This window comes from Capra hircus, chromosome 24, assembly GCF_001704415.2.
Source record: "Capra hircus breed San Clemente chromosome 24, ASM170441v1, whole genome shotgun sequence".
Lineage (NCBI taxonomy): Eukaryota > Metazoa > Chordata > Mammalia > Artiodactyla > Bovidae > Capra > Capra hircus.
The window spans coordinates 22,465,085-22,478,654 of record NC_030831.1 but is presented as its reverse complement, the minus strand read 5'-3'; the positions used below and the strand labels follow the sequence as shown (position 1 = coordinate 22,478,654).

General features: G+C 43.2%; 1 protein-coding gene across 17 annotated transcripts in view; it reads left to right on the top strand.

Annotated features, from left to right (window-relative positions):
- DTNA (dystrobrevin alpha) overlaps positions 1-13,570 on the top strand; it is a 437,121-nt gene that overhangs the window by 398,281 nt on the left and 25,270 nt on the right. For all 17 annotated transcript variants that reach the window (XM_005696994.3, XM_005696992.3, XM_013974260.2 and 14 more), the window contains 2 exons: positions 5,176-5,289; positions 11,641-11,737. In XM_005696994.3, the coding sequence (XP_005697051.2) occupies positions 5,176-5,289; positions 11,641-11,737 (211 nt within the window). The remainder of the gene's footprint in view (positions 1-5,175; positions 5,290-11,640; positions 11,738-13,570) is intronic.

The following is a 13,570-nucleotide window of genomic DNA, read 5'->3' as shown; positions in this document are numbered from 1 at the left end:
TTTAAATTTTAGATTATCAGAAACGTCATGAAGGAAAAAAAACAAATATATATATATATTCTGAAATGTCAATACAATTAATGTACTGTCCCTAGATAGTATCATTTCCCTTTTTCTGAGATACTTATTTTTGTTAAGGAGCTGCCTAAGGCAGAAGGGCCCCCCTGGGTGCTAAAGACTGAGTATCTTAATCACCCAGAGACAAGTAGAAGTCTCGCCAGGGAGGGCCCTGTGAGGATCGCAGGCTAAAGGGGCATCTGGGGACACCACCATCACCCACTCATTCAAGCCAAACATTTCCATGCCCCATCCATCAGGAGGTTTTCCTCTTTATTAACACAGATTGACTCACCGTCTGCTCCGTGAGAGTTCCCCAAAACCAGGCGCTTCATCTCCTCCATTCCCACCCAGTGCAACCTGTCACTTTATAATATATAAATCATATCATGTTATTTCTTTTTCAAAACCTCTGGTGATTTTTCCGTTACACTGTGAATAAAACCCACCCCTCTGACCGCAGTCTTCAGGTCCAACCTGACCTGATTCCTGCCTCCCTTTCCAGCCACTGCCCACCTCACTCATTACACTCCTGCTTCCTTCTTTCTTTACAGCCTTTCAAGTACTGGCTGTTCTCCTAGCTTACAGAGCTGTTCCTCAGGGTCTCTGCAGAGATCGCTCTTCCTCACCGCTCAGGTCTCAGCTCAAATGGCATCTCCTTTAAGGTCACCTCTCTAATACCTCCTACTCCAGGAACCACTCTCTATTACATCCCTGTGTGTGTGTGTGTGCATGCACACACGTGCACACACATGCATGCCTATCTCTCTCTGAAAAAAAATGCATTCAAGTGTCTGTTTCCTTCTTATTCTCTGTCTCGTCTGACAGATATGGAATTTCTTTGAGAACTGAGTCCATGACAAATGGCCCCTGGGTTCCAGAACCATGCCTGCTACACTGAAACACTGTAGAAGCTCAGCAAATAAATACTGAGTAAGAAAGTAATAAATTGCTGAGTCAGCTCTTAAACTCAGGGCTGAGTAAGCCTCACACAAAAACAACTTGTACCTTCTGTATTTCTCAGAGCAGCACCAAAATGTCTTCATATTTAATCTCATCTTTTAACACTGATGTGGCTTCTGAGATCAAAGTGGCAAAGGAGAAAGTTGTGATCATTGTGACATGCCTGTAGAGTCTGACCTGAAAATCTTGGGATAAATGGTCAAGCTATTCTTTGAAGTTCTACAGAAAACAGTTAAAAGGAAGGTAAAAATTCAGGACATTTTCATATTCTTAGAAAAAAAGACTAAAGTGAAAATTTACAAGCACACAAATAGCTAATCTTGGTAGCGATTTTGATCTACTCTTCTACCTTTCCAAAGCATTTATTCTCCCTTCCAGCTCTCGGCTTCCACTCAGCATGGGGATGTCATCCGTGTGTGCTAAGTTGCTTCAGTCCTGTCTGACTCTGCAGCCCTGTGGACTGTAGGCTCCTCTGTCCATGGGATTCTCCAGGCTGGAGTACTGGAGCAGGTTGCCATTTCTTCCTCCAGGGGATCTTCCCGACTCAGGGACAAACCCATGTCTCTCCTGCATTGGCAGGTGGGTTCTTTACCACAAGAGCCACCTGGGAAGAGACTCGAGGGGAAAATCGGGACTTCCTTTAAAGAAATAACCCAGGAATATGTACCTCCACGTGGGATTCCAGAATCAGCAAGAGGCCCCATGAATGTGCTGGGTGTGCCATGCCACCACTCCTTCTGCTTAGTTCTAGGGCATTTGGGGATGGCACCTTCTGAAGGACCAGAGAGAGAATAGAGGAATGGGAATGAGAAAAGATGGCAGGAAGAGACCTCCGTGCTGTCCCTGGGTTCCTTCCCCACCCCATGCCTAAAGAGCATCTAGTCCATCCTCAACTCATCTCTCTACAGCAGCCTCAACCCCACGGATGACACCAGAACCGTGTCCCAGAAGCTTATCCAGGTCACAGTTCCTGTACCATGGAAATCACCCAGGGATCCCATGGTCTCCAAAGTGACAGTTAACCCAGTAATCAGATCTCTGGGCTTCAAGGGACTATAGAATTGCTTGCTTGACTTTGTGACTACCCTAGGTAGTTCATAGATGTTTCAGCAGTGATCTTTAGAAAATAATGCTTCCTTACAGCATACTTAGAGGAGCCAGTTGGAGTTAGTATTAGGAGTAGACTCCTCAAATTACATTGTCTAAGTCACAGCCTTGGAGAAGGCAATGGCACCCCACTCCAGTACTCTTGCCTGGAAAATCCCATGGACGGAGGAGCCTGGTGGGCTGCAGTCCATGGGGTCGCTAAGAGTCAGACACGACTGAGCGACTTCACTTTCACTTTTCACTTTCATGCGTTGGAGAAGGAAATGGCAACCCACTCCAGTGTTCTTGCCTGGAGAATCCCAGGGACGGGGGAGCCTGGTGGGCTGCCATCTATGGGGTCGCACAGAGTCGGACACGACTGAAGTGACTTAGCAGCAGCAGCAGCAGCAAGTCACAGCCTGCCTAGACCTGTCAGACCAAGTAATGGAGACTAAAGGAGTCTGATATATATGAGGTTTGGGGCACACCAACCTGAGTTCAAATGACCACTACCACCTAGATATTAAACTTGGACAAGAGTTGTAACTAGTCTATGCTTTGATTCCCTTATTCATGAAACAGGTAATAGCAGTCCCTGTATATAGAACAGTTCCTAATAGAACTGTTAGGAGGATTAAATAAGGCTAAAGAAGACAATGACTACTTAGGCCTGAGCGCACACACACATACAAGAAGACAGCACAGTTCCCAGGTGTAGTCTAAGCACTTCGTGCTCCTTGCCTAGCTTATCATTATGCTCTTTTCTGCTAGAGCTGCTTCCCTATTTTCCTTCTTTGGGGCAAAATGGTTCCGTCATGGTTCTGTCCTCAGAATCAACAAGGAGAACAAGTGGAAGTCACAGAATGTCAGGATGTTAGCCCTGAGGAACGTGGAAATCTCAGTTCACTGATGTTCAGGCTGAGCTCTCTGGGACCCCGAGGGCCCTGTAGGGGTGCATGAAGAGGAAGAAGGGGCATCCCAGGTGGTGCTAGTGGTAAAGAACCCACGTGCCAGTGCAGGAGTTGAAAGAGATGCCAGTTTGATCCCTGGGTCGGAAAGATCCCCTGGAGGAGGGCATGGCCGCCACTCCAGTCTTCTTGCCTGGAGAATCCCAGGAACAGTGGAGCCTGGCAGGCTGCAGTCCATAGGATAACACAGAGTCAGACACAACTGAAGCAACTGTACGCACCAAAAGGAAGGAAGAAGAGCCAGTGGTGCAAGGCGCTCCCCTTCTTTAACCAGAGAAGTTTCTTCTTAACTGTCTGATATGCTGGGTTTCCATGGAAGTTTCCTTTTAAAGACAAATTTCCACCTTGAAACACCAAGGGGGAGCAAAAAGAAAGTTGAAAACCACTGAATTATGGTCCATATCCATGAGAGGGACAATGACTCATTCATAATTAGCTTCTTGATGCTGGCGTGTTTGTGGCGCAGGGTATTGTAAATCAGCCTTTCAGATGGAAAGTCACCCAGCCCCCTTGCTCACCAAGTTCACCTTCCATTCTCATTCTCGGTGCTTTGTTCTGTCTTACTGGCTCTTCTGCATTTTACTGGATAGGAGGCTGACCCCTCCCCCAAGAATCCATGACTTGTAACCTTGCCTAATAGCGTCTAACTCACTTAGGGATAATTTGCTTTGCGTCGGTCACCTATCCTTTATGGCTGGCCTAACGTTCACCCCAACGCAAGGCAGACCAGACCCCAACATTAATAATAGACAGACATGTCTCACCCCTGACCAAGGTCACACCATAGCACTCTTGGGTCACTGACTCAATTACAGTGAATCCTTTTAAAAGCACTTTCCTTCTTAAGGCTTCCCTCATTGAGATCCATTGTTAAGGTTGAAAATGTTAAGAAAAGAGAAAGAATTTTGCCTAACTGGGGGCTTTCCAGATAAATTCAGTGAGAAGAATTTCACTCCTGGTGTGAGAATGAGGTTATTTAGTTTCATAAAATGAATGCCATTTATCCATATTTTCCTTTCAAGCATCTCTTACTTGGTATCTGCAGGTAGTTTAAGGTGTCAGACTGAGATCATAAATAAGAGGAAGATTCATTTTCATCTCTTAAGCAGTGCGCTTTGCAAAGTTGAAGACTTTACCGCAGCATTATATTACTGACTAGAGAGATTAGGTCCTGGGGAGAACAAGCAGCTTGAAGGTTCCAATGACACAAGCAGACCGCCCTGGTTCCTAGGATGTACTGGAGATGAAGGCAGTATCCCTCATCCACAGCACTCAACTGTTGCAGGGAGAGGGACCCCTTGCAGGGCCTGAGAGTGGGCTCTTGTCTAACACTGGGAAATGCATTGTCCAAGGAGACACACGTGCTGACAAAGCAAAAGACTTCGTTGGGAAGGATGCTCCAGGGGACGAGCAGCGCACAGGAACACAGGAGGACTGCTCTGCCTCCTGATTCACAGTCTCAGGTTTTATGGTAATCGGGGTCAGTTTCCAGGTTGTCTCTGCCCAGTCATCTTGCTTGGCCCATATTTCGTCTGACTCAGGGTCCTTCCTTGGAGAAGGGTATGGCCACCCACTCCAGTATTCTTGCCTGGAAGAATTCCATGGACAGAGGAGCCTGGGGGGCTACAGTCCAGGGAGTCGCAAAGAGTCGGATATGACTGAGCGACTAACACTCAGGGTCCTTCCTGGTGGTAAGCACAACTCTCAGCCAAGATGGATTCTGGTGCAAAGGATTCTGGGAGGTTGGTCATCTCCTCCCTCCTTCGGTCCCTCCCAGATTCTCCCAGTTAGTTTTTGGCAGCAGCAGCACAGCACGTTCCTTATTTGAACCTCTGTTGTGAGACAGCTCAAGCAAGCAGTTATCATCAGTTATCACCATGCCTGACCAATGCAGACAGTTTCAGTCAGCAGTCCCCTAACACAACTTAGCTACAGCCAACACCTCATAAACACCATCAGTTCATGAGGATAGGTTTTGCTCCAACACATAGGACGACCCCTTCTTTCTTTGCTCTGGTGGCCCTGATCAGCCTACATGTTAGATCCTGGACGTTCTAGAAGTTAACTGACCGGGTTTCTCTCCTTTCTCCTCTCTCCCAAGAGAAATCCTACAGGAGATCCAGAGGCTGCGGCTAGAGCATGAACAAGCTTCTCAGCCCACGCCGGAGAAGGCGCAGCAGAACCCCACTCTGCTGGCAGAGCTGCGGCTCCTCAGGTAAGAAAAGGAGCCCAGGGCATCTCAGGAAGGGCAGTGTTTGAGATCGTCCATGCCATCTGACCGTGTCCACCGGAAAATGGTCGTCAGCCTCCGTAGCTGCCAGTGTCTGTTTGATTTATTCTTATAGCACGCGTCTAATTGCTGAGATTTGGGGGTCTGGGAAAAGAAGCTGTTTACGTTTTACTTTTTTCTGTGACACAGAGAAAAGGACACAGTGTTCTTCAGATCCAAAACCAAATGTTTCACTAGAAAAAAGTTTTTTATAGTGCATTCTGTTTTTTAATTGCAGTATAGTTGATGTCAGTTATGTAAGTATGATATTATGGAATTTGTTCTGGGTGTGCTTACTTGCTCAGTCACATCAGACTCTGTGACCCCATGGATTGTAGCCCTCCAGGCTCCTTTGTTCATGGAATTCTCCAGGCAGGAATACTGGAGTGGATAGCCATTCCCTTCTGCAGGGGATCTTCCCAACCCAGGGATCAAACCTGGGTCTCCTGCATTGCATGTGGATTCTTTACCACCTGAGCCATCAGGGAAACCCCATACTTCATTTATGGTTTTTATAAACTATTGGCTATATTCCCCATGTTGTACAATATATCCTTGTGGGTTATTTTATACATAATAGTTTGTACCTCTGAATGCCTAGCCCTGTATTTCCCATCCCCCACTTTTCTCTCCCCTCTGGTAACCGCTAGTTTGTTCTCTATGTCTGTCTTACTGGAAAAAATATTTGAACTCTACACTTTTTAGTTATTTGCACTATCAACAATATGTTTATGATAAAGTGATCAACAAAACAGACATGTAAAGAACTAAATAATCATCACTTTTTAAATTAAGAAATTTATCTGTGACCCATAAATTCTCTCCAACTCTTGGTCCCTAAGATTTTTCTATACAGATCCTCACACCTTCTTGTTCTGCAAATGAATTTAAAGGCCTAGTGTCACCTAGCTGGTCATCATGAAATATTCTTGGAAAGGACCGAAGAAGGTCATTTGGTTCCACCCCTGAATTTCAGGGTTCTTCTCAGCCTCAGACTGTAGAGAGCGGCAGGGCATGGAACAGGACTGTGAGCACGTGCAAGAGGAGTCAGACCAGGGGCTCTGCTTCAGACTTACCAACGTGCCTTGAATATGGCACTGACCCAAACCTGTCTGAATGGAAAACGATGCAAACATAACCCAAAGATACTCCCTAGTGGAAATGTCATATTTCACAAGGCAGTCATAGTCAGCAAGTATAACATTCTTTCCATCTTTCAGTTTGGATGCCAAGTGTCCTTCAGGTATATCTAACTCCAAGGCAACCAACTCTTATTAACTTTTTATAATAAGAACAGATGCATCTGCTCAGAAATTAGAGCGCCCCTTGTCAGCATTAGAGCGCCACTTGCTTACTCTGGTGGCTCAGACGGTAAAGAATCTGCCTACAATGTAGGAGACCTGGGTTCAATCCCTGGGTCGGGAAGAACCCCTGGAGAAGGAAATGGGTATCTGTGAAACTTCCAAATTGTTAACGTGGTTAGCACAGTATAAGTGGTTCATCAATATCCAGAGAAATATCCTTCAAGGGAGGGTACTTATTCCAGGCAGAAGAATTGTGGAGAATATGGAATGCCTAAGTCGCTCAAGTTGAGTCCGAAACTAAGTCGTTTCAGTCATGTCTGACTCTTTGCATCCCTATGGACCATAGCCTGCCAGGCTCCTCTGTCCATGGGCATTGGCCAGGCAAGAATACTGGCGTGGGTTGCCATGCCCTCCTCCACAGGATTGTCCCAATCCAGGGATCAAATTTGTGTCTCTTACATCTCCTCCATTGGCAGGCGTATTCTTTACCACTAGCACCACCTGGGAACCCCTCTCATGACCCTAGCTGAGTTTAAAGCCATACTAAGGAGTCTGGCTCTATGGGAAACGTCTAGAGTTTTGGCCATCACCATCAGAGGGTGGCCCACACATCCGGCTTGAGACCTGAAACACCTACATCTGAGCTGATTTGCTTGCCTGCCTCCATATTCTCCAGCTTTCCCAGGTGGTTTAAAAAAAAAAAAAAACACCAGTCAATGCAGGAGACGCAAGTTCAATCCCTGGGTCAGGAAGATTCTGTGGAGGAGGGCACAGTATTCTTGCCTGGAGAATCCCATGGACAGAGGAGCCCGGTGAGCTACAAAGGGTCACAAAGAGTTGGACACAACTGAAGCGACTTAGCATGCATGCAGATTTGCATGCCGGGCTTCCCAGGTGGCTCAGCAGTAAAGAATCTGCCTGCCAATGCAGAAGACACAGAAGACCTGGGTTCGATCCCTGGGTCCAGAAATTCCCTGGAGGAGGAAATGGCAACCCACCCCAGTATCTCTGCCTGGGAAATCCCATGGACAGAGGAGCTTGGCAGGCTACAGTGCAAGGGGCCACAAAAGAGTCAGACTCAACTTGAGCGACTTAGCAGGCATTCCATATTCTCCACAATTCTTCTGCCTGGAATAAGTACCCTCCCTTGAAGGATATTTCTCTGGATATTGATGAACCACTTATACTGTGCTAACCACGTTAACAATTTGGAAGTTTCACAAATACCCAGAAACCCTGCTCTGGATGTTTTATCGTTTAGTCATTTCATACTTTTCAAGAGTTCCAAAACAGTGACCTCTTGCTAATTATTACTTTGGCCTTGAGTTCACACTAAGGGGTGATCATGTGAAGCTGCCAAAGGAGCTCCTTTTTGTAGCTTTGACAGAGGTCTCCTCCACCTATTATAGCTTTTCTGGGCCTCTTATTGAGAAGCCATCAGGAGAAATTTCTTTACCAGGGAAATGAGGGCAGCAAGATCAGTGCTTTGCTTTTCATGAACACATAGTTTATTTTTATCTTAAGGGCACCACAACCTTTCTAAATGATCGCATTTCCCTTATGCGACATGACAAAGCTGAAAGCCAAGTTTACAACCCAGATCTGGCAACTGAGTAGCATTATAGGACAGGCATTTCATAGACGCCTCCTATGCACTAAGCTGTACCTAACACTGTCACACTCTCATACAGTTGCTGTAAAAGACCTGGGGGAATGGCCATTACTATTATAGGGAAAGAAAAGGGTTAGTCCCTCAGTCATGTCTGACTCTTTCAGACCCCACGGACTGTAGCCCCCCAGCCTCCTCTGGGGAGGAGCACACAAGCTTCTATGTTTGCAGCAAGCAAGGGCTACCCTTGGTTGTGGTGCACGGGCTTCTCGTTGCAGTGGTTTCCCTTGTGGCAGACCACAGGCTCTAGAGCTTAGGCCCGGTAGTTGTGGTGCAAGGCTTAGTTGCTCCATGGCAGGCGGGATCTTCCTGGACCAGGGATCAAACTCGTGTCCCTTGCATTGGCTGCCAGATTCTTAATCACTGGACCACCAGGAAAGTCCCTATCATGACATCTTTGAACTACCATCCCCTGTTAGCATGTTTCCTGAATGCAGTATATTTTTCAACTTTTTATTTTGAAAAACAATTTACACCTACAGAAGAGTGTTAAGAATATCACATTAAGGCTCCCTTCTATGCGTCACCTAGAGATTGCAAACACTTTGTCACACTCTTCTCTATCTCCCTATATATGTTTACGTATGTAAACTACACACACACTTTTGATGAGCCATTTGAGAGTAAACTGTAGACATCAAAACGCTTTACCCCTAAATACTTATTATATATTTTCTAAGAAGAAAGAAAGACATTTTCTTCTATAACTATGGTATCATCATCAAACTCAGAAAAGTTAATATTGATATTTATTATGATTATCTATTATTAATATACAGTTCAGCCTTCCCTGGTGGGCTCAGATGGTAAAGAATCCACCTGCCATGTGGGAGACCTGGGTTCAGTCTCTGGGTTAGGAAGATCCCCTGGAAGAGGGTATGGCAACCCACTCCAGGATTCTTGCCTGGAGAATCTCCATGGACAGAGGTGCCTGGTGGGCTACATTCCATGGGGTCATACAGTCCAAAGAGTCAGATACAACTGAGCAACTAAGCAATATACAGTTCATATTAAAATTTTTGCCTATTATCCCAACACTCTCCTAAAGAAAGTAGGTTTTAACACAAAAAAATTAAAAATAATCTGACAGAATATCAGAATAAAAAGCATTCTTTTAGAGATAAATCTATTTAGCTCTAAGAAAATAAATCACTATTTAGTCCAGGTCTTTTCAGTTTTCCTTGGAACACTGGAGGCTGTACCTCACTTCTGTTATCAAACCCACATTTTGTAACCATTGGTGTAAACACTTACAGAGAAGACATTATTAAATAAAATTTTTTTTCTTTATTTCAATCCAATGCAGAAAGAGTAAATGTCATGTTTTGGAAGAGTACCACTTAAGATAAATACAAATAAGGCTATTTCAATGTTGATTAATTATACATTACTATAAGTTAATTTTTTCTGATGGTTTTTAGATGCTTCCTTTAATATTTCTTATCTATAATTTGAAGAGTTTGCTTTAACCTTCCTCTCAAAGTGCTTTTGGCCTTTAGCTCTCAAAAGGCCAAAAATTACAAAACAGCATCTAGAAGAGAACTGGAAATAAATCAGAAGCATTATCTACCTTCTGCCTAGCCCTACCGAGGATGTAGCTGGAACATGCAGACAAGGTCAAAGGAAAAAACAGCTAATGGAGTTGTCGCTGAAGAATACTGTTGAGTTGGGCAAGACTTTTTCAGAATTAAAATTCTACAGACCAGCAAGACAAAAGACTAAAATAGGATACCATTAAGGTCTATAAAATTATGGTGTTCCTATCCTCAAGATTCAGAAAAGGGGCAATTATAAACAAAATCAACAGAAGGATTGCTCTCAAAATAAACTTTTAAGTAGCAATAAAAGCCAAAAATATAAAATATTTTAAAAGTGACATGTTTATAAGTTTCAAATTCATAAATCATTATAGAGAAAGCCTATATGAAAGCAAATTAGAAATGTCTCATTTATATCCATCACCTGTCCTCCCACAAAATATCTTTCAACGGGATGAGTCACTGACCTAACCCAGTGTGACAGTTTTATGTTGTCCGTTTCTCATTTCAGAGTCCCTGCTATAAGCTCCACTTAATATTATGCCTGTGTCATTGAGGCTAGACATGTCCATTCATACATTAACACATGTATGGTTAAGGCATCCATACATTTTTAAAAATACAATTTCCAGTATTTCAGAATTAGAAGCCCTCGGGGCAAGGAATAATTTGTATATATCATTTTTTCACTAACAGTCATGAAATAAGAGATTGAAATAGATTTGGAAAATATACTTCAGAAATGTGAATCATTCATATTTGTGTCCTTCCTGGTTTTCATTCTTGTTGACAGCTGATAGAAGTTTTGCAAAACAAAGTTAAGCAAACACAAATCTTGTAGATTATTACAACAGTTGTGTAGGAACTCCTTTTTTCTGACTTCACTCTAAGCAGCCAAACCCAAATCAGAAAATTTAGATCGACTATAAAACAATGTACAAGGAAAAGTTCTCCTCTGAAAGGCACCACACTGCATACTAAGAATTGAACAATTCTTAAAAAGGAAAAATTTACTTTTCTGAATCTGATTTCCAGACACTAAAGTAATCAGTATTTTCTGTGAGATTTACGAGGGTCCTTGGCCTTGGAGGATCTGTGGGTTTGGCCTTTTTCAGTGGCTGTTTGGGTTTTGTTTGTTATCTGAGGACCCAGTGGCACAGCACAGAGCCCATGACATAATAAGCATTCAGAAAATATTTTATTAAATGGTTAATTCAGGATAGATGAGGGTAAATATCCAATAGGATTTTAATTTTGTTTTACTGTGACTTTTAACAAATAAACATACACCTGGCTGCTCTGGTATCTCAAAAGGTAAAGAATCTGCTTGCAATGCAGGAGTGAGTGATAGTCGCTAAGTCATGTGTGACTCTTAGGGACCCATGGACTGTAGTCCATCAGGCTCCTCTGTCCATGGAATTCTCCAGGCAAGAACACTGGAGTGGGTTGCCATTTCCTTCTCCAAGAGACTCGGGTACAGTCCCTGGGTCAGGAAGGTTCTCTGGAGAAAGGAATGGCTACCCACTCCAGCATTCTTGCCTGGAGAATTCCAAGGACAGTGGAGCCTGGCAGGCTACAGTCTGTGGGGTCCGGAAGAGTCACACACGACTAAATGACTAACAAGCTATAATTGTTCATTCATTTGACATTTCCCTGCCAGGTAACCATGTCAGAGACCCAGAGTTGCCCTTTTTCTAGTGGTCCACCACTGCTCCAAGACTGGGAAATGTGATGAGCTCAGTGGGTTGAGTGCTGTTTCTAACAACAACGACTACTTCTTTCTTAGACAGCGCAAGGACGAGCTGGAGCAGAGAATGTCTGCCCTCCAGGAGAGCCGGAGAGAGCTAATGGTCCAGTTAGAAGGTCTCATGAAACTACTAAAGGTAAGATGTTTCACATAGCTATTTCCTAGACCTATGACTATGGCATTTGTAAAAAAAGAAAAAAAAATTTAATTAATAAAATAAATTTTAAAATTTGCACCTAATGTGCAATGGTTTTTCCAATTACTATAAATGTGATTTCCTCCCCCAAAAAGTGGTTTCAAACTCAGTTTTAGTATCTTTTCTTAGACACACCAAATAATAACATCAATTGTAGGGCTCATTCTTATCTGACTACTGAGGACCTTCATGGCATAAGTTATTTCCAGTTGGCTCATTTCCAGTTCCTTTTGTCCTTGAAAGTAATATTACTAAAACTGAATTTATTCAAAAATATTTTACATTTCATAGCTTTCAGCAGTTCTGACTAAACTGAACAGAAGCTCATATCTAATTCAGAAAATGAAGACACAGACATTAAAATAATTTTGGTGATTATAGTTTTATTAAACGGAGTAACTTTTTTCATTTCAGTAAATGTTATCAAATCTGTGTGGCTTTAGCAGCAAGTCACATAATTTCTCTGGGTTTCAAATGCAAACCGTAAATGGGAATATCTCCTTCACTTTTCTACAAGTGGAGCATGTAATAAGATGGTATGCAGAGTGTTATAATAATAATTCTCATTGGGAACTGGCATTCCCTCTTTCATAAATCTTAGTCCCTTCGTCAGGGTGCACAATTTGCATTTCAACTCAAAAGTAGACTCGTATGGCCGCATGTCCCTGATGGCTCCCGTGGACATTTCACTGGTCTGTGGTCGTCCTGCCTGATGTAAATAAGCATGAGCCAGTGACATGCCAAAGGCAAGAACTAAAGCTTATCTTAGAGCAACACAAAGTCTCTGGGACAGCTCACTTGCAAGACAAGGTGTCCTATCTTTCAATCTATGGCTCCCCTACAACCCTGACACCCCATCATTTATTGTTTCTGTATTTTTTCTTTCTTTCCTTTTCTTTCTTTCTTCCCTTTCCTTTCCCTTCTTTTCTTTCCCTTTCTCTTTCTTACTTTTCTTTCTCTCTCCCTTCCTTTATTTCTTTTATGTATTTATTTTTTAATTTCAAAACTTAAAGAACAGTTAACAGATATTTGTTGAAACCTGCTGTCTCCCAGGCACTGATGTAAATGTAACACTTTTTTTTTCTTTTCTTTTCCTTATTCTTTATTCCTGTAGTCGACCTTTCCTGCCATCAGTATCGGAAATGCTTTATCTTTACTGAACAAAATTTACTTTTCATTGTATCAGACATATAAAGTATAAAATTCAGTTTTTGTTGTACTATCTATCCTCTGTCCATGGAATTCTCAGGCAAAAATACTGGGGTGGGTCGCCATTCCCTTCTCCAGGGGATCTTCCTGAACCGGGGATCAAACCTGTGTCTCCTGCAGTGCAGACAGATTCTTTACCATCTGAGCCAGCAGGGAAGTCCATGTTAAGACAGGACCAGATAATCAATAACCTCTTGCTGTTTCTGCCCTATTATCTCGTTTGATGATCCAGACAGCTCTTTCTGGTTTTTTTCCCCCAAATATACCAAATAAAGTGGGCCTGTCCCATCTTTCCCGTCACCGAATGACAGGGAACTGAAAACAGCCCTTTGGTTCTATTTCTATGCTTCTGTCACTAATGGGAGAGGAGTCTATTTACCACCAGTCATCTCGGCATCACTTTAGCCTGAGTGTATTCTATTCCATCAGGATGTACCAGTTGCAGGATAAAGAGAGAAATCATGTTGAAAGATGACTGGATACATGGAGGGAAGAGACAGGTCCATAGTTTCAAATACCTAAAGAGACTTGGAACTCTAAGTAACCAAGGTAGAAGAGGCTTGG